At 41.1% G+C, this 19,555-nt stretch overlaps 1 protein-coding gene across 1 annotated transcript; it reads left to right on the top strand.

The window, feature by feature from the left end:
* Positions 1 to 8,662: 8,662 nt before the first annotated feature.
* On the top strand, positions 8,663 to 10,703 carry LOC138852234 (uncharacterized). The gene is made up of 2 exons (XM_070081971.1): positions 8,663 to 10,440; positions 10,576 to 10,703. Exon 1 carries the CDS (start codon positions 9,424 to 9,426, stop codon positions 9,934 to 9,936), a length of 513 nt encoding a protein of 170 aa, XP_069938072.1. The 5' UTR covers positions 8,663 to 9,423; the 3' UTR covers positions 9,937 to 10,440; positions 10,576 to 10,703.
* The last annotated feature ends 8,852 nt before the right edge of the window (positions 10,704 to 19,555 follow it).

Raw genomic sequence — 19,555 nt, 5'->3', positions numbered from 1 at the left:
GTCACACTTGTTACATCTGTCACACTTGTTACCTCTGTCACACTTGTTACCTCTGTCACACTTGTTACATCTGTCACACTTGTTACCTCTGTCACACTTGTTACCTCTGTCACACTTGTTACCTCTGTCACACTTGTTACATCTGTCACACTTGTTACCTCTGTCACACTTGTTACCTCTGTCACACTTGTTACTTCTGTCACACTTGTTACATCTGTCACACTTGTTACCTCTGTCACACTTGTTACCTCTGTCACACTTGTTACCTCTGTCACACTTGTTACCTCTGTCACACTTGTTACATCTGTCACACTTGTTACCTCTGTCACACTTGTTACCTCTGTCACACTTGTTACCTCTGTCACACTTGTTACCTCTGTCACACTTGTTACCTCTGTCACACTTGTTACATCTGTCACACTTGTTACATCTGTCACACTTGTTACCTCTGTCACACTTGTTACCTCTGTCACACTTGTTACCTCTGTCACACTTGTTACCTCTGTCACACTTGTTACCTCTGTCACACTTGTTACCTCTGTCACACTTGTTACTTCTGTCACACTTGTTACTACTGTCACACTTGTTACCTACTGTCACACTTGTTACTCTGTCACACTTGTTACTATCTGTCACACTTGTTACCTCTGTCACACTTGTTACCTCTATCACACTTGTTACCTCTGTCACACTTGTTACCTCTGTCACACTTGTTACCTCTGTCACACTTGTTACTATCTGTCACACTTGTTACTCTGTCACACTTGTTACTGTGTCACACTTGTTACTACTGTCACACTTGTTACTATCTGTCACACTTGTTACCTCTGTCACACTTGTTACTATTGTCACACTTGTTACTACTGTCACACTGTTTCACTTGTTACCTCTGTCACACTTGTTACTCTGTCACACTTGTTACCTCTGTCACACTTGTTACCTCTGTCACACTTGTTTCTCTGTCACACTTGTTACATCTGTCACACTTGTTACCTCTGTCACTCTTGTTACTCTGTCACACTTGTTACTGTCACACTTGTTACTCTGTCACACTTGTTACTACTGTCACACTTGTTACTCTGTCACACTTGTTACTCTGTCACACTTGTTACCACACTTGTTACTGTCACACTTGTTACATCTGTCACACTTGTTACTTACCTCTGTCACACTTGTTACCTCTGTCACACTTGTTACTTCTGTCACACTTGTTACTCTGTCACACTTGTTACTGTCACACTTGTTACACACACTTGTTACCTCTGTCACACTTGTTACACACTTGTTACTGTCACACTTGTTACTCTGTCACACTTGTTACTGTCACACTTGTTACCTCTGTCACACTTGTTACTCTGTCACACTTGTTACTCTGTCACACTTGTTGTCACACTTGTTACCCCTGTCACACTTGTTACCTCTGTCACTTGTTACTTGTTACCTCTGTCACACTTGTTATCTCTGTCACACTTGTTACCTCTGTCACACTTGTTACACTGTCACTTGTTACTTCTGTCACACTTGTTACATCTGTCACACTTGTTACCTCTGTCACACTTGTTACCTCTGTCACACTTGTTACCTCTGTCACACTTGTTACCTCTGTCACACTTGTTACCTCTGTCACACTTGTTACCTCTGTCACACTTGTTACCTCTGTCACACTTGTTACATCTGTCACACTCTGTCACACTTGTTACCTCTGTCACACTTGTTACATCTGTCACACTTGTTACATCTGTCACACTTGTTACTTCTGTCACACTTGTTACACTTGTTACTGTCACACTTGTTACTCTGTCACACTTGTTACTCTGTCACACTTGTTACTCTGTCACACTTGTTACTACACTTGTAACCTCTTGTTACTCACTGTCACACTTGTTACTACTGTCACACTTGTTACATTGGCACACTTGTTACTACTGTCACACTTGTTGCTGCTGTCACACTTTTTACTACTGTCACGCTTGTTGCAACTGTCACACTTGTTACTACTATCACACTTGTTACTACTGTCACATTTGTTTCTACTGTCACACTAGTTACTATTGGCACATTTGTTACTGTCACACTTGTTTCTACTGTCACATTAGTTACTATTGGCACATTTGTTACTACTGTCACACTTGTTTCTACTGTCACACTTGTTACTATTGGCACACTTGTTACTACTGTCACACTTGTTTCTACTGTAACACTTGTTACTATTGGCACACTTGTTACTGCTGTCACACTTGTTACTACTGTCACACTTGTTACTGTCACACTTGTTACTACTGTCGCACTTGTTTCTACTGTCACACTAGTTACTATTGGCACACTTGTTGCTACTGTCACACTTGTTTCACACTTGTTACTCTGTCACACTTGTTACTACTGTCACACTTGTTACTACTGTCACACTTGTTACTATTGTCACACTTGTTACTACTGTCACACTTGTTACTGTCACACTTATTTCTCACACTAGTTACACTGTTACTGCTGTCACACTTGTTACTACTGTCACACTTGTTACTACTGTCACACTTGTTTCTACTGTCACACTTGTTACTATTGCACACTTGTTACTACTGTCACACTTGTTACTTCTGTCACACTAGTTACTATTGTCACACTTGTTACTTCTGTCACACTTGTTACTACTGTCACACTTGTTACATCTGTCACACTTGTTACTGTCACACTTGTCACACTGTTGTTACTACTGTCACACTTGTTACTGTCACACTTGTTACTACTGTCACACTTGTATTGCTACTGTCACACTTGTTACTGTCACACTTGTTACTCTGTCACACTTGTTACCTCTGTCACACTTGTTACCTCTGTCACACTTGTTACATCTGTCACACTTGTTACACTGTCACACTTGTAACCTCTGTCACACTTGTTACCTCTGTCACACTTGTTACCTCTGTCACACTTGTAACCTCTGTCACACTTGTTACATATGTCACACTTGTTACCTCTGTCACACTTGTTACCTCTGTCACACTTGTTACCTCTGTCACACTTGTTACATCTGTCACACTTGTTACTACTGTCACACTTGTTACTACTGTCACACTTGTTTCTGTCACAGTTGTTACTGTCACAGTTGTTACTGTCACACTTGTTACTCTCACACTTGTTACTGTCTGTCACACTTGTTACTACTGTCACACTTGTTACTCTGTCACACTTGTTACTACTGTCACACTTGTTACTATCTGTCACACTTGTTACTGTCACACTTGTTACTCACACTTGTTACTACTGTCACACTTGTTTCTACTGTCACACTTGTTACTCTGTCACACTTGTTACTGCTTGTTACATCTGTCACACATCTGTCACACTTGTTACTGCTGTCACTCTGTCACACTTGTTACATCTGTCACACTTGTTACTCTGTCACACTTGTTACTATTGTCACACTTGTTACACACTTGTTACTGTCACACTTGTTACATCTGTCACACTTGTTACTGTCACACTTGTTACTCTGTCACACTTGTTACCTCTGTCACACTTGTTACATCTGTCACACTTGTTACATCTGTCACACTTGTTACCTCTGTCACACTTGTTACTATCTGTCACACACTTGTTACTGTCACACTTGTTACCTCTGTCACTTGTTACCTCTGTCACACTTGTTACACTTGTTACTACTGTCACACTTGTTACCTCTGTCACACACTTGTTACACTACTGTCTGTCACACTTGTTATTTCTGTCACACTTGTTACTTCTGTCAGACTCGTTACCTCTGTCACACTTGTTACTTGTTACATCTGTCACACTTGTTACCTTTGTCACACTTGTTACCTCTGTCACACTTGTTACTGTCACACTTGTTACATCTGTCACTTGTTTGTTTCTACTGTCACACTGTTACATTGGCACACTTGTTACACTTGTCACACTTTGTTACCTCTGTCACACTTGTTACTTCACACTTGTTACTTCTGTCACACTTGTTACTACTGTCACACTTGTTACTGTCACACTTGTTACTTCTGTCACACTTGTTACTTCTGTCACACTTGTTACTCTGTCACACTTGTTACTTGTTTCTGTCACACTTGTTACTACTGTCACACTTGTTACTACTCACACTTGTTACTACTGTCACACTTGTTACTACTGTCACACTTGTTACTACTGTCACACTTGTTACTACTGTCACACTTGTTACTACACTTGTTACTACTGTCACACTTGTTACTACTGTCACACTTGTTACTACTGTCACACTTGTTACTACTGTCACACTTGTTTCTGTCACAGTTGTTACTGTCACAGTTGTTACTGTCACACTTGTTACTCTCACACTTGTTACTGTCACACTTATTACTACTGTCACACTTATACATACACTTACTAGTTGTAGTTAACTTTACCTTGATCTTTTACGAACCCATAAACCAAGGGAGCAGCATACTGCAATGCGCTGGTTGCTGGATAAGGCTCACGTTGTCAACCAAATAGGATCATTGCAGGATTGACTGTTACATTGGCCCTTCATGCTGTCTGTTTATAGACAGCTGCAGTCAGATTATGGACCTGACAAAGTTTATCCCAAAGACTTCTTACATCGGGCGAGAGAACCTAAATTCTGTTAGTGCTGGTCCAGTACTTTTTTGTAGAAGGACAAGCGGCCCTCTAATGGTATGACCATAACCAAGTAACTCTTGCATTTTCCCTACTTACCTGCTTATTGTAGACCGCATATGCTCTCAACATAAGTGGTGGAAAATCTCAAGAGCGCCTTGGCTTTCGGATAGTAAATGGAAAAGTTACATCAGTTGGCATCCTAAACTTGACCAGAACTTCAAGAATATCTTTGTTTTGAAACTTGAGCCCTAGTCGTATTGAATCTTCCAAGGCACCCCTTTCATAAAAAATATCACCATAGCTCTTATTATGGATCTCACAGTGATCCACCATAAGAGTACTGCTTCAGGGTATCTACTAGAACATAATGCTCAACAAAATCTCGTTAATACATAATGCTCAACAAAATCTCGTTAACGTGTCCAAGGCATGGATGGGTCCACACACTCAACAGTCAACCTAGAGAGAGGTTCACCAAACGTCGGTGTACGATGCAATAATATAATCATTCAGCGCTGTACCGTGGTGCAGGTTTAATGGGACATCCAGATTTGCCTCTAACCTGAAAAGTGATACTCGTCATGGCATAGGCAGCGACAAGTATTCAGTGGTGGCGTTGTCTTGATTCTTTCCCTTGAACTGGCGTTGTTGTAGAGGTTTTGCCTGAGGGAACCTGAGCTGATCTCCTCACTGCTGGATCGAACTTAAATACTTCACTTTCTCTAAGTGCTGTTTGAATCCTACGATTTCAGCACATCTCCTTGATTTTAAGTATAAAATATTCACTTAATTGAGACTAACGGTTTGAGGAACAGAACCCACAGTGTGAGGAACAGAACCCACAGTGTGAGGAGCTGAACCCACAGTGTGCGGAACAGAGACGCCACTGTGTAACAGAGATGCGCAGAGTTTGAAACAAACCCACAGTGTGAAACAGAGACCTGCAGTATGTGAAGCAGAGATCTATAATGTAACAGTGACCCAAAACGTGTGTAACAGAAACCCCGTCGTATGTGAAACAGAAATCCATAGAGTATTTAATAGAGACCAGCTATGTAACAGGCCCCACAGTGTGTGGAACAGATGCCCACATTGTGTTAAAGAAATACCTCTGGTGTGAGGAGCAGACACCCCATACTATGTGGTACAGAGACCCAGTGTGTGGAACAGATATCCACAATGTGGGGAACAGAGACCCCGAAGACCAAAAGTATGTGGGTGAGAAAGCCACAGTATGTGCAACATAGTCGACAGTCTGTGACAGACTCGGGTTACCTGAGGTCTGTCATTCCCAGCAACAGTCTGGGATCAAAACAAAACAATACACACAATTCCTGCCAATTTCTTACCCTTGAATATCTCATAGTTTAGATGTTACTCTGAACAATGTCAATTTTGATGGGATTTAATTAAATTACCATCATTCCTGGAATAAATGAAACTTTACATAAAACACAATTTAATCTAATATGTAAGGCAGGGTATTTAAAATAAATAAATATTACTTGGATTATTTCAAATATAACTATGTATAAGGCAGAGAAATGCGTATCTCCAATACTGCGACAGAGTACCCAAGTCATACAATATGAGAGTGCCCAAGGCATACAATATGAGTGCCCAGGGCATACAATATGAGAGTGCCCAGGGCATGCAATATGAGAGTGCCCAGGGCATACAGTATGGGAGTGCCCAGGGCATACAATATGAGAGTGCCCAGGGCATGCAATATGAGAGTGCCCATGGCATACAGTATGAGTGCCCAGGGCATACAATAGTGTATTCGAGACATACGATAAACAGAGTGGCCGGGGCATATGATAAAGAGAGTGCCCAGTGAAATCAGTTTAGAGGCTACATGGGGCATACGATATAATGTAGTTAAAGTACATCTAAAACTTTGTGTGTGTGAAAGAGGTAAGGCCCATGAAATTTAAGTTAGTTATGCCTGGACCTTCATGTAAAGCAGTATCAACTGCTTCTAAGATGGCAGGTTACGTCTAAATTCAACTATCACAGCAACAGAAGAGGAGCACCAAGAAACTGCTGTATCCACAACAGTTCACAAGAAAAACAATAATTCTTAAGATATTTAAGGAGATCATCTCTTCTCTACGCAAGTATAATATAATCCAACCACTAGATTGGCTGAGAGAGATAGGGAAAGGGTGGGAAGGGGTTGCCACTACACTGTATATGACATATACACACATCAAAAAATTAATCTTCGGTTAGAGCCCTCTGGGTCTATAGCATAATATGCTGGATTAAAGTTAAGAAATGGAAACACAATTTAATATTTTACTTTTATTAACACATTGGCCGTTTCCCACCAAGGCAAGGTGAACCGAAAAAGAAGAAACACTTTCATCATTCACTCTATCAATGTCCAGCCAGAGGCGGACTGACACTACGGTTATAAAAATTGCAACATATCAACAACCCTCCTTCATAGTGCAGGCACTGTACTTCCCACCTCCAGGATTCAAGTCCAGCTAACTGGTTTCGATGAATCCCTTCATAAACTTTACTTTGCTCACACTCCAACACCACGTCAGGTCATAAAAACTGCTAGTCCACACTCGCTCTTAACATGCTCACCCACGCTTGCTGGAAGTCCAAGCCCCTCGTACACAAAACGTCCTTTATTCTCCCCCTTCAACCTTTCATAGGACGACCTCTACCTCGCCTTCCTTCTAACAGCATTTATATGCCTTCTAAGTCAATCTATTTTATTTAATTCTCTGTAATATCCGAACCACCTTAACCCTTCCTCTGAACTATAGATAATACTTATAAACAACCCGCATCTTCTAATCTCCAAGCTATGCATTATATTCACACCACACATTGCCCTCAGACACGACATCTCTACTGCCTCCAGCTTTCTCCTTGTTACAACATTTACCACCCATGTTTCACACCTATATAAGAGCGTTGGTGCTCCTATCATACATTCCCCTCTTTCCGTTTTTTGTCTCCACAGACTTTTCAGTGCTCCACTCATCTATTTCCCCTCATCAGTTGTATGATTCACCTCGTCTTTCATAGACCCATCTGCTGACAAGTCTACTCCCAAATATCTGAATACATTCACTTCCTCCATACTCCCTCCCTACAATCTCACATCCAATCTTTTATGACCTATTTTTTTATGTCATTCTCGTCACCTTGCTGATTTCTACATTCACTTTTAATTTCCTTTTTTTACATATCCATCCAAATTCGTTCACAAACCTTTGTAACTTCTCTTCAGAATCTCCCGATAGCACAGTGTCATCAGCAAAGAGCAACTCTGACAACTCCCACTTTGTGTTAGATTCTTTATCTTTTAACCCCACACCTCTTGCCAACACCCGAGCATTCACTTCTCATACAGCCCCATCTATATATTGAACAACCATGATGACATCTCGCATCTCTGTCTAAGGCCTACTTTTACTGGGAAATAATTTCCCTCTCTCCTATATACTCTAACCTGAGCCTCACTATCCTTGTAACAACTCTTGACCGCTTTCAGTAACCTACCACCTATTCCATTCATTTGCAACATCTGCCACATTGCTCCCCTATCCACTCTGTCATATGCCTTTTCCAAATAAATAAATGCAATGAAAACCTCTTTAATTTTATCTAAATACTGTTCACCTATATGTTTCACTGTAAACACTTGTCTACACGCTCCCTCCCTTCCTAAAGGGAGCGGTCAGGTGTAAATCCGGGAAAGAGACGAAAAAATCGAAAAAAATAAAAAAATGAGTTAAGCTTACCGAAAAATAGCTCATCAATCTGGCAACATTTTGGTGTATGTCTCGTCTCTGTACGATAATTAGGTAAAGAGTTATCGTAATTATAGTAATTAGGGTAATTACGTCATTATCGTGACTCACGCATACCTGTAGTTCGCTTATTGTAATTTTCTTGTCATTTTTAGCTTTTTTCCGTAATTTTTTTCTTATGTTTTTGTGCCAAATGCTTCAAATTACTCATTGGTAACTCTCATGGTGGCTGTAGCAAGGAGCTCTACTCTCCACACCAACCTCAGTGCCGACCAAAGGTCAGGTGGAAGGAGATTTATGCTGCTTTGATTGACCGCGCCGCTCCCCAAGTCTCGTATTTTTGCCGTCAATTCTTTACATTTCTGCAGCACAATGCCTCGCAAGAAGACTATTCACTCTTTAAACATGAGCAAGAGGTTGAGAAAGAGGATGCAGAAGGCGCTAAAAGGAAAACAAATAAAGAAAGCGGCAGCAGCAGCAACACGACGCCGCGACACCACTACTACCCTCTGACTCCTCAGAAAATGAAGATTTCTTGTCAGCTGGGGAACTTCTAGATACTTCTCCAGTGAAGGCATGTACTAAGGAAGCCAAGGGAAGAAGGAAGATTGTGGCCAGGAAGTCCCGGGCCACACCAGATGTGGCCAGGAAGTCCCGGGCCACACCAGATGTGGCCAGCACGTCCCAGGCCACAGCAGATGTGGCCAGCACGTCCCAGGCCACACCAGATGTGGCCAGCACGTCCCAGGCCACAGCAGATGTGGCTAGCACGTCCCAGGCCACAGCAGATGTGGCCAGCACGTCCCAGGCCACACCAGATGTGGCCACTTCAAGTCACAGACCTACCACATCGAGAAAGCGCAAACGAAGTGACATATCTGTGGCCACCACCACCACCACTGTGGCCACCACCACCACTGTGGCCGCCACCACCACTGTGGCCACCACCACCACTGTGGCCACATTGTGCAAGCCTACACCTATATATACATCTGTCATTACCACACCTACAGTTACGTATGTGAGGACCTCCCCACGTATGACTGTATCTGCTCTGACGACTCCAGATGTGGCCACCCCACATGTGGCCACTGCAGATGTGGCTACTGCAGATGTGGCCGCCCCACATGTGGCCACTGCAGGTGTGGCCGCCCCACATGTGGCCACTGCAGATGTGGCCACCCCACATGTGGCCACTGCTGATGTGGCCACCCCACATGTAGCCACCCCAGTTGTGCCTAGCTCAGCTGTCGCCAGCACGTCGACAGCTGCTGACGCCAGCACGTCGACAGCTGCTGACGCGAGTGCCAGTGCGAGTGCCAGTGATCGTGTGTCAACAAGAGTTCATGTGTCAAGTGCCACACGACGAGTGTCCATGTATAAAAAGAAAAATCGTGTTGCTGTTGATAAGGAAATGATATGTATGGAAAATGATAGTTTTGCTGAAATTATATCATTTGTTCATTGTCCCTATTGTTTTTGTAAGAAGATCGAAGTTACATATTATAAACATCACTTAGAAACATTTGTGAATATGTCGTGTAAAGACTAAGATATTTTTTATGGAAAAGCCATATGGTATACGTAAGAAGCTGAATATTTTGACGGGTAGGATGGTTTATGCTGAAATGGTGGTTGGTGGTGGCTACTCGTCATTTTCTCGGAGAAATGCGTTGTGTAACCTACCTAGTCTGGGTCTAGAAACATTCAGCAGATATACAAGCATGATAACAAGGACATCCATTGAGTCTTGCAGGAAAATTCTTGATGAAACAAGGATAATCATTGGTGAGGAATATGCCAAATGTGGGATTTTACCAGACGCACGTGGTGTTCGTGACATTGACGTGACGTATGACGGCACCTGGCACACGAGGGCCATCATTCTAATTTTGGCATTGGTGTGGCCATTGATGCCTTGACAAAGCTAGCAGTGGACAAGAAGATGCAGACTGTCAGAACCAAAGTATGCAAGAAGAGGAAGAGGGCGGTGGACACCTCCTATGAGGCTGGAGGCCATTAGATGACCCATGTTCATACCTACTCTTCGTCAAAGGTAAATAATTCATGTGAATTTGTTGTTTATTTGTATGTATATGTTTATAAATATTGTATATATGTATATTTACATATATATTTTGTACATAATCATTGGTAATATGATGTTTAGTGTGTATTTCCTTCTTTCCAGTTTGATTTGCATGGACCGTCATGATTGGCCAATCTGCAAGGGACTTCAGGATGGAGGGATCTGCATGGAACTTCAGAGATATGTTATAAATGCTCATTTCTACTCCTAATAAACATAAGAAGGCACAAGGAGTATTTTTACCCACCGTAAGCTAAGCCTCAATGTCTTACTCCATTTTTCTGGAAAGTCCATTTTTTGCAAATTTAGGGGGACTCCTCCCTTATTATTGAACCGATCTTTATCATTTTTACAGGATTTATTCAGGGAACATTGTTCTATAACTAACTATGTACCTTTTGATAAAAATCCTTACCATTTTTGCATACCATGGGTGTAAAATGCAAAAATTGTCCTAACACGTGTCAAGGAATCTTCATTATTTTTTTTGGGTACTATAAAAGATTATATTGCATGATTGGTACATAGTACATCATCTGTTTGGCATTAATTAATTTCATGTTGCCAAAAATAACTTCGATATTGCCAAATTGATGTAATCCTCAATTAAGTGTTGCCATATACAATTTTTCACATTTTAATTTTTTATGACTTTATTTATTAACGATCTTGATGAAAAAAATACACAGTATATTCTGACATGCCTAGATTCTGTGGTAAAAATTTCAGTGAAATCGTAAAAAGGGAAGTGAAAATGAATATTTACACCTGGCCGCTCCTCCTTGTTCATCTACGATCCTGCTCTCCGTCTTACTTTTAAATCTTTCAATAATAACTCTTCCATACACTCTAAGAGGCATACTGAACAGGCTATTCCTGTATAATTTTTCCAATCTTTTTTGTCCCCTTTGTCTTTATACAAAGGAATTTTCTGCCAATCCCTATGTACCTTCTCTTCTTCCATACATTTATTAAATTAAAGCACCAACCATTCCAAAACTATATCCCCTCCTGCTTCTATCATTCCTGTCTTTATTTCATCATCCCCAGCTGCTTTTCCTCCTTTCATTATTCCCACTGCCTCACGCACCTCCCATACACTCACAAGTGGCTCTTAATCACTCCTACAAGATGTTATGCCTCCCTGCCCAGTGCAAGAAATCACAGCTTCCTCATTGTCATCAGCATTTAATAGTTCCTGCTGTATAGCCCTTGTGGCTTAGCGCTTCTTTTTGATTATAATAATAATAATAATTTAATAGTTCCTGAAAATATTCTTTCCATCTTCCGGTTACTTCCAACTCTACATCTAATAATTCTCCTCTCCTATTTTTAACTGTCAAATCCATTCGCTCCCTAGGCTTTCTTAACTTATTAATCTGGCTCCAAAACTTTTTATTATTCTCAGCAAAATCTGTTGATAGTATCTCACTCACTCTGTTATATGCTCTTCTCTTACATTCGTTCACCACTCTCCATATACATGTATTCCTCCCTCCTTGTATCACCTCTACTTTGTAAAAACGTCTCATATGGTAACTTCTCTCTTACTACTCTCTTTACCTCATCATTCCACTAATGTCTTCTTTCCTCCTGTACCCTTTTTCCTGTAACTACACACTTCTGCTGAACGCTATCACTACCTTCTTAAATCTACTCCATACATCTTAAATATCATTGCCTATATTCTTACTTGTCCATCTTTATATCAGTAGTTGTTTGTCTTACCCTTACTGTCTCCATCTATAGTTTATAAACCTTCAGGAGGGAGCTAATGTTTTTAAGAGTAATGAAAAAGGAAAATTGAAAAATTATGGGGACAAAAATGCAAAAAATAGTGCAAAATTCTGGGCAACATGTTGATGTAATTAGCTTGTTTCTATCATATTTCTAAGTATGTTTTTCCAAAAATTTAATTTTTTTCCTTACTTTCATCAAAAAGACATAAAAACATAAGAACATAAGAAAGAAGGACCCGATGGCAATTGGCTTTTTTTTCTCCAAAAATTACGATTTTTATGATTGTTTCATTCTAAATACACTACATTGCAACTTTTCAGAGGACTCTATTCAAATGCAGGGAGTGATGATAATAGCTCAGTCGCCTGTGTGTTGTCAACATGTGTCGAGGTGTAAAACATAGTGATATGTGGCGTGCCATGACCGTAGAGTTTTACAGAAAATGTAATACTATATGTTTAACTCGGGCATAAGTTACTGACATTATTTTACCATTTTTGCCGAAAAGTATTTATAGGAGTGTCATGTTTTTTGCACACGTTATTGAGTAATGATGGTTCTACTAACATGTAAAGGGGATTTGCCATATTTTTTACCGCTTTGTTTTCCCCCAAAAAATCCTTAAAAAAATAATGAACTTTTAACATTTTTTTATTATGTAATCTATTGATATTCTCGCCCTTATCTTTCATCTGATGTCAACTAGATCATTGTACATCTTATCAATTTTCTAGAAAAGGGAGAGTTTTATGCCCTATCGAATAGGGCACTATTTATTCTTTTCCAATCTTTTAAGGCAAAAAGTCATTATAAAGAGTGTATAGACTTCAAATGTTGCTTAATTCATTGTAAAAATTTAATTGAAATTGGACCAAAAATAAAAAAAAAAAATTCGCTAGCATCTTCCTTCAAATCTCTGTTATGTGCTGACGCATCTCCTTGTGTAAAAGAATTTAATTTTAAACGTCCTAGGAACGACATCAGAACAGTAATGGTAAACCAGTCACCTGCGAGTAACTTAACTTTTTATATTTTAAAACTGCTTACTTCATTTATGCATTGGACAAGAAATAATGTTCGACACAGTAGCATAGGAACAAATATCAATTTATTCATAAGTCATATTATGTGCAGCAGCAGAACACAAGCAGTATTACTGTACTTAGTAACATAAACATAAGCACGAGTAAATTTAATTCAGTGATAAGCAAAATATTATGTACATTAGCATAGCATATATTTTTATTACAAATCATCTGAGCACTGACTTATATCAGAGTTAATGTTTAAGAAGTTTACTAAAAATACTTCAAACCGTTCTAAATTGTCGAAATATGCAATACAATAACATTTAAGCTTACTTTTCTTAATTTTTTAATGTTTCATTAATTTAAAAAAAAAATTAGAAAACTGGATAAAATATTTTACTGTATAAGTGTTCGGGGTTTATGAAGAATATCTAAGTCCACTGAGGTGGGTAACTATAATTAATCATATAAAATACTATATTCATACTTGTGACTACACAATACAGTTATACAAAAGGAGGTTATATTTAAACGGTGACCCTTGTGGGTCTAGCACATAGTTATGATTATAATAATATGTTTAACCACTGCAAATTATTTCCCGTAATTACGGATAAGTGCGGCTAAAAGAGGAATTCTCAGGATGCCCAATAACAGTAAATAAGTAATTTGTGGCCTTTAGCAGACACCCCTGATAACACCCCACTCGCCTCTGTGGCTGGATTGCTACTGACTTGGAAAACCAAGCACACACACTTTTCTACATCAGAGTTCTTGGTCAGTCAATTCAAACTCGGTGAAATATGAGCCAGGAGTCCGGGTCGGGAAACACTTGTCCTGTTTCCTGACGAACCTTACCTAATCTAACCTAGCCAATTGCAATTGCTTTAGTCTCCCCCACTATTAAATTTCAGACGAGGCTGTAATTTTATCTCAGTTGCCATGCAACCTCCCTGCCACATTTATACTAAAAAAAATATGAAGATAATTTCATGATGAAAATTATGAGATAATGTGTTTATTAAAATATAGAAGATGGGATAGATATACAACATTTTATTCTTGGCTACTTACGTACAGGTTTCCTATGTTAAAAGCTACCGGAATGAAATATACATACATAAATTACAAAGTATGGACATGTACAAATAAATATAAACAAATAAATGGCGCAAAATTATTTCTATATAGGCTTATAATACAACGAGGCTTAGCAAAATTTTCTGAATTCTGATTAATTAGACACTTGTGCAATATTTAGGTATTTTATTCTGGAAACGTTTCGCCAGCCAGTGGTTTCTTCAGTCCAATACAGAGAAGAACGATGGAAGCTGAGAAGTGAGCTAATCAGTCCCTCAGTCTGGAGTTTCCTGTATTAGACTGAAGAAGCCACAGGCTGGAGAAATGTTTGCAACTTGTCGATTTTCTAAACATTTATACCAATTGATAAATTCTGACTACGACAGGGACTAGATAACCATCAACATGATGGAGAGAAACCAACCTGCTTCCGTAGTGTTATTACATGCTATCTCTTAACATCCGTCACTGCTTCCGTAGTGTTATTACACGCTATCTCTTTAACATCCGTCACTGCTTCCGTAGTGTTATTACATGCTATCTCTTAACATCCGTCACTGCTTCCGTAGTGTTATTACACGCTATCTCTTAACATCCGTCTTCATTATTACGCCGTTTAACCTAAGTGACAGCAGAAATTCACAGGCCGTAAGACTACTTTAATTTCAGAATGCTTCACAACCAAGCTGCAGTCTATCAAAGGGGTTTCCAACCCTGTGATAGACTTCAGCTTGTACCCCTTGGGCATTGTGACATGTTCCCATGTACCTTCAAAATTTAGGAATAAAAAATTTACAAAATTATACGATATTTATATTATTTTCTTTGAAATCTGTATGTGTAGAGATTATATAATATTGATAACATCGATAACTTGAACTCAGTGTATTTATAAAATATATATATCTGTCCCATATATATCTGTTATATATAGTAATCATGACTAACGAGTAAAAGTACACAAAACTTGTCAAAATAATATACTAAAACTAAATACGAATACTAATGAGATGAATAAACCTGTTTTCTCGGCATCAAGTTCAATAATACGAGGGGAAACTTTAGCAACTGCACGACGAATATATTCAGTTGCTTTGAGATTTGATCTGTCTTGACTTAATCTCCAGCAACACTTAAAATGCTAACTCACAAAGCCATGTTCATGGGAATAACAGTAGTGCTTGAATACCAGCTTCAGCAACCCGTTTAGCGTCTCACACTAAAAATCACATAAATTCTTTTCAGAATATTCATCACGTGCAGAATCACCAAGTCGGAGTTCTTCCAGCTCCTCATGAATAGCTTTCTCAGCCAGCAACACCTGAGCATTTGCGGTGTAAGGATTCCGAAGATACACTCATTCATCTTCACTAATGTATCTGAGTGTGTGTGTGTGTGTGTGTGTGTGTGTGTGTGTGTGTGTGTGTGTGTGTGTGTGTGTGTGTGTGTGTGTATGTGTGTGTGTGTGCTTACCTACTTGTACACACCTACTTGTGGTTTAAGGGGTCTAGTCATAGCTCCTGGCCCCGCCTCTTCACTGGTCGCTACTGGGTCCTCTCTCTCTCCCCTACTCCATGAGCTTTATCAAGCCTCGTCTATGTCACTTGCCAGACTATGCCACTTGTGACTAAAGAATACTTCCTAACGTCCCTTTGGCTCATCTGAGTCTTCAACTTCCAATTGTGATCCCTTGTTTCTGTGTCCAATCTCTCTGTCCACTTTGTCAATTCCCTCCTGTCCTCTAGTGTCGTCAGGCCAATTTCTCTTAATTTTTCTTCGTAGGACATTCCCCTTAGCACTGAAACTAGCCTTGTTGCAAACCTTTGCACTTTCTCTAATTTGTTGACCTGCTTGACCAGGTGTGGGTTCCAAATTGGCGCTGCATACACCAGTATGGGCCTGACGTACGCGGTGTATAGAGTCTTGAACGATTTCCTACTGAGGTATTGGAACTCTATTCTCAGGTTTGCCAGGCTCCCATATATTGCAGCAGTTATCTGGTTGATGTGTGCCTCAGAAGATATGCTTGGTGTTATACTCACCCAAAGATCCTTTTCTTTGAGTGAGGATTGCAGTCTTTGGCCATTTAGCCTATACTCTGTCTGCGGTCTTCTTTGCCTTTCCCCGAACTTCATGACCGCATTTGGTTGGGTTAAATTCGAGGAATCAGTTCCGGGACCAAGCTTCCAGCCTGTCCACGTCTCTTCGTAGTCCTGCCTGATCCTCATCCGATTTAGTTTTCCTCATTAATTTCACATCATCTGCAAACAGGGACACTTCTGAGTCTATCCCTTCCGTTACGTCATTCACATATACCCAAAATAGCACTGGTCCTCGGACTGACCCCTGTGTGTGTGTGTGTGTGTGTGTGTGTGTGTGTGTGTACTCACCTATTTGTACTCACCTATTTGTGGTTGCAGGGGTCGAGTCCTAGCTCCTGGCCCCTCCTCTTCACCGGTTGCTACTAGGCCCTCTCTCTCCCCGCTCCATGAGCTTTATCAAACCTCGTCTTAAAACTGTGTATGGTTCCTGCCTCCACTACGTCATTTTCTAGGCTATTCCACTGCCTTACAACTCTATGACTGAAGAAATACTTCCTATCTCTCTGACTCATTTGTGTCTTCAACTTCCAATTGTGGCCTCTTGTTTCTGTGTCCCCTCCCTGGAACATCCTGTCTTTGTCCACCTTGTCTATTCCACGCAGTATTTTATATGTCGTTATCATGTCTCCCCTGACCCTCCTGTCCTCCAGTGTCGTCAGGCCGATTTCCCTTAATCTTTCTTCATAGGACATTCCCCTTAGCTCTGGAACTAACCTTGTCGCAAACCTTTGTACTTTCTCTAGTTTCTTGACGTGCTTTATCAAGTGCGGGTTCCAAACAGGTGCTGCATACTCCAGTATGGGCCTGACATACACGGTGTACAGTGTCTTGAATGATTCCTTACTAAGGTATCGGAATGCTGTTCTCAGGTTTGCCAGGCGCCCATATGCTGCAGCAGTTATCTGATTGATGTGTGCTTCCGGAGACATGCTCGGTGTTATACTCACCCCAAGATCTTTCTTCTTGAGTGAGGTTTGCAGTCTTTGGCCACCTAGCCTATACTCTGTCTGTGGTCTTCTGTGCCCTTCCCCTATCTTCATGACTTTGCATTTGGCAGGATTAAATTCGAGAAGCCATTTGCTGGACCAGGTGTCCAGTCTGTCCAGGTCTCTTTGAAGTCCTGCCTGGTCCTCATCAGATTTAATTCTCCTCATTAACTTCACATCATCTGCAAACAGGGACACTTCTGAGTCTAACCCTTCCGTCATGTCGTTCACATATACCAAAAATAGCACTGGTCCTAGGACCGACCCCTGTGGGACCCCGCTCGTCCCAGGTGCCCACTGTGATACATCATTACGTACCATGACTCGTTGTTGCCTCCCTGTCAGGTATTCTCTGATCCATTGCAGTGCCCTTCCTGTTATATGCGCCTGATGCTCTAGCTTCTGCACTAATCTCTTGTGAGGAACTGTGTCAAAGGCCTTCTTGCAGTCCAAGAAGATGCAATCAACCCACCCCTCTCTCTCTGTTATTTTATCATAAAACTCCAGAAGGTTTGTGACACAGGATTTGCCTTCCGTGAATCCGTGCTGGTTGGCATTTATACTCTTGTTCCGTTCCAGGTGCTCCACCACTCTCCTCCTGATAATCTTCTCCATAATTTTGCATACTATACACGTCAATGACACAGGTCTATAGTTGAGTGCCTCTTTTCTGTCTCCTTTTTTAAAAATGGGAACTACATGACTCAAGAAATCGTAATGACACGATTGCGGGTTCAATCCCGGCCGGGGGTATGGTTTAATGGGAACTACATTTGCCGTCTTCCATACCTCAGGTAGTTGCCCAGTTTCCAGGGATGTGTTGAAGATTGCGGTAAGTGGCACGCACAACATATCTGCTCCCTCTCTAAGGACCCACGGGGAGATGTTGTCCGGTCCCATTGCCTTTGAGGTATCGATGTCCCTTAGCAGTTAATTCACCTCCTCCTCATCTGTATGTATGTCGTCCAACACTTGTTGGTGTATTCCTTGCTGGTGTCCCCATCTGGTCTGTCCCCCCAGAGTCCTTCCTGTCTCTACTGTAAATACTTCCTTAAATCTCGTGTTGAGCTCCTCACATACCTCTTGATCGTTTCTTGTGAGTTCTCCACCTTCTTTCCTCAGCCTTATCACCTGGTCCTTGATTGTTGTCTTCCTCCTAATGTGGCTATACAGCAGTTTCGGGTCAGATTTAACTTTCGATGCTATGTCGTTTTCATACTGTCGCTGGGCCTCCCTCCTTATCTGTGCATACTCGTTTCTGGCTCTTCTACTAATCTCCTTGTTTTCCTGGGTCCTATGCCTCCTGTACCTTTTCCATTCTCTGTTGCACTTAGTTTTTGCCTCCCTACACCTTCGGGTAAACCAAGGACTCGTTTTGGTCTTCCTATTATTTCTGTTTCCCTTGGGAACAAAACTTTCCTCTGCCTCCTTGCACTTTGTTGCCACATATTCCATCATCTCGTTTACTGATTTTCCTACCATTTCTCTGTCCCACTGAACCTCCTGCAGGAAGTTTCTCATACTTGTGTAGTCCCCCCTTTTATAGTTTGGCCTGTCCCCTTCAGTTCCTGTTACCTTCTCCACTTGTAACTCTACTATATAGTCAAAACTCAGGACCACATGATCGCTAGCTCCAAGGGGCCTCTCGTAAGTGATGTCCTCAATGTCTGAACTGCTCAGGGTGAACACAAGATCCAGTCTTGCTGGCTCATCCTCCCCTCTCTCTCTGGTTGTGTCCCTGACATGTTGATGCATGAGGTTTTCAAGTACCACATCCATCATCTTGGCTCTCCATGTTTCGGGACCCCCATGTGGCTCCAGGTTTTCCCAGTCGATCTCCCTGTGGTTGAAATCGCCCATTACCAGTAACTTTGCTCTGCTCGAGTGAGCTCTTCTTGCCACCTCAGCCAGTGTGTCCACCATCACCCTGTTGTTTTCTTCGTACTCCTCTCTTGGCCTCCTGCAGTTCTGTGGTGGGTTATACATCACTCCAATGACTACTTTATGTTCTCCGGACTGAATTGTACCTACAATGTAGTCTCTTTCTCCAATCATGTCCATGCCTTCCATTTCCTCAAATCCCCATCGGTGTTTTATGAGCAGTGCAACCCCTCCTCCCCCTCTACTCCTTCTATCTTTCCTCAGG

The sequence above is a fragment of the Cherax quadricarinatus genome, unplaced genomic scaffold (genome assembly GCF_038502225.1).
Source record: "Cherax quadricarinatus isolate ZL_2023a unplaced genomic scaffold, ASM3850222v1 Contig5512, whole genome shotgun sequence".
Taxonomy (NCBI): Eukaryota; Metazoa; Arthropoda; class Malacostraca; order Decapoda; family Parastacidae; genus Cherax; species Cherax quadricarinatus.
The sequence above is the reverse complement of the archived record's forward strand: the minus strand, read 5'-3'. Positions and strand labels throughout refer to the sequence as shown.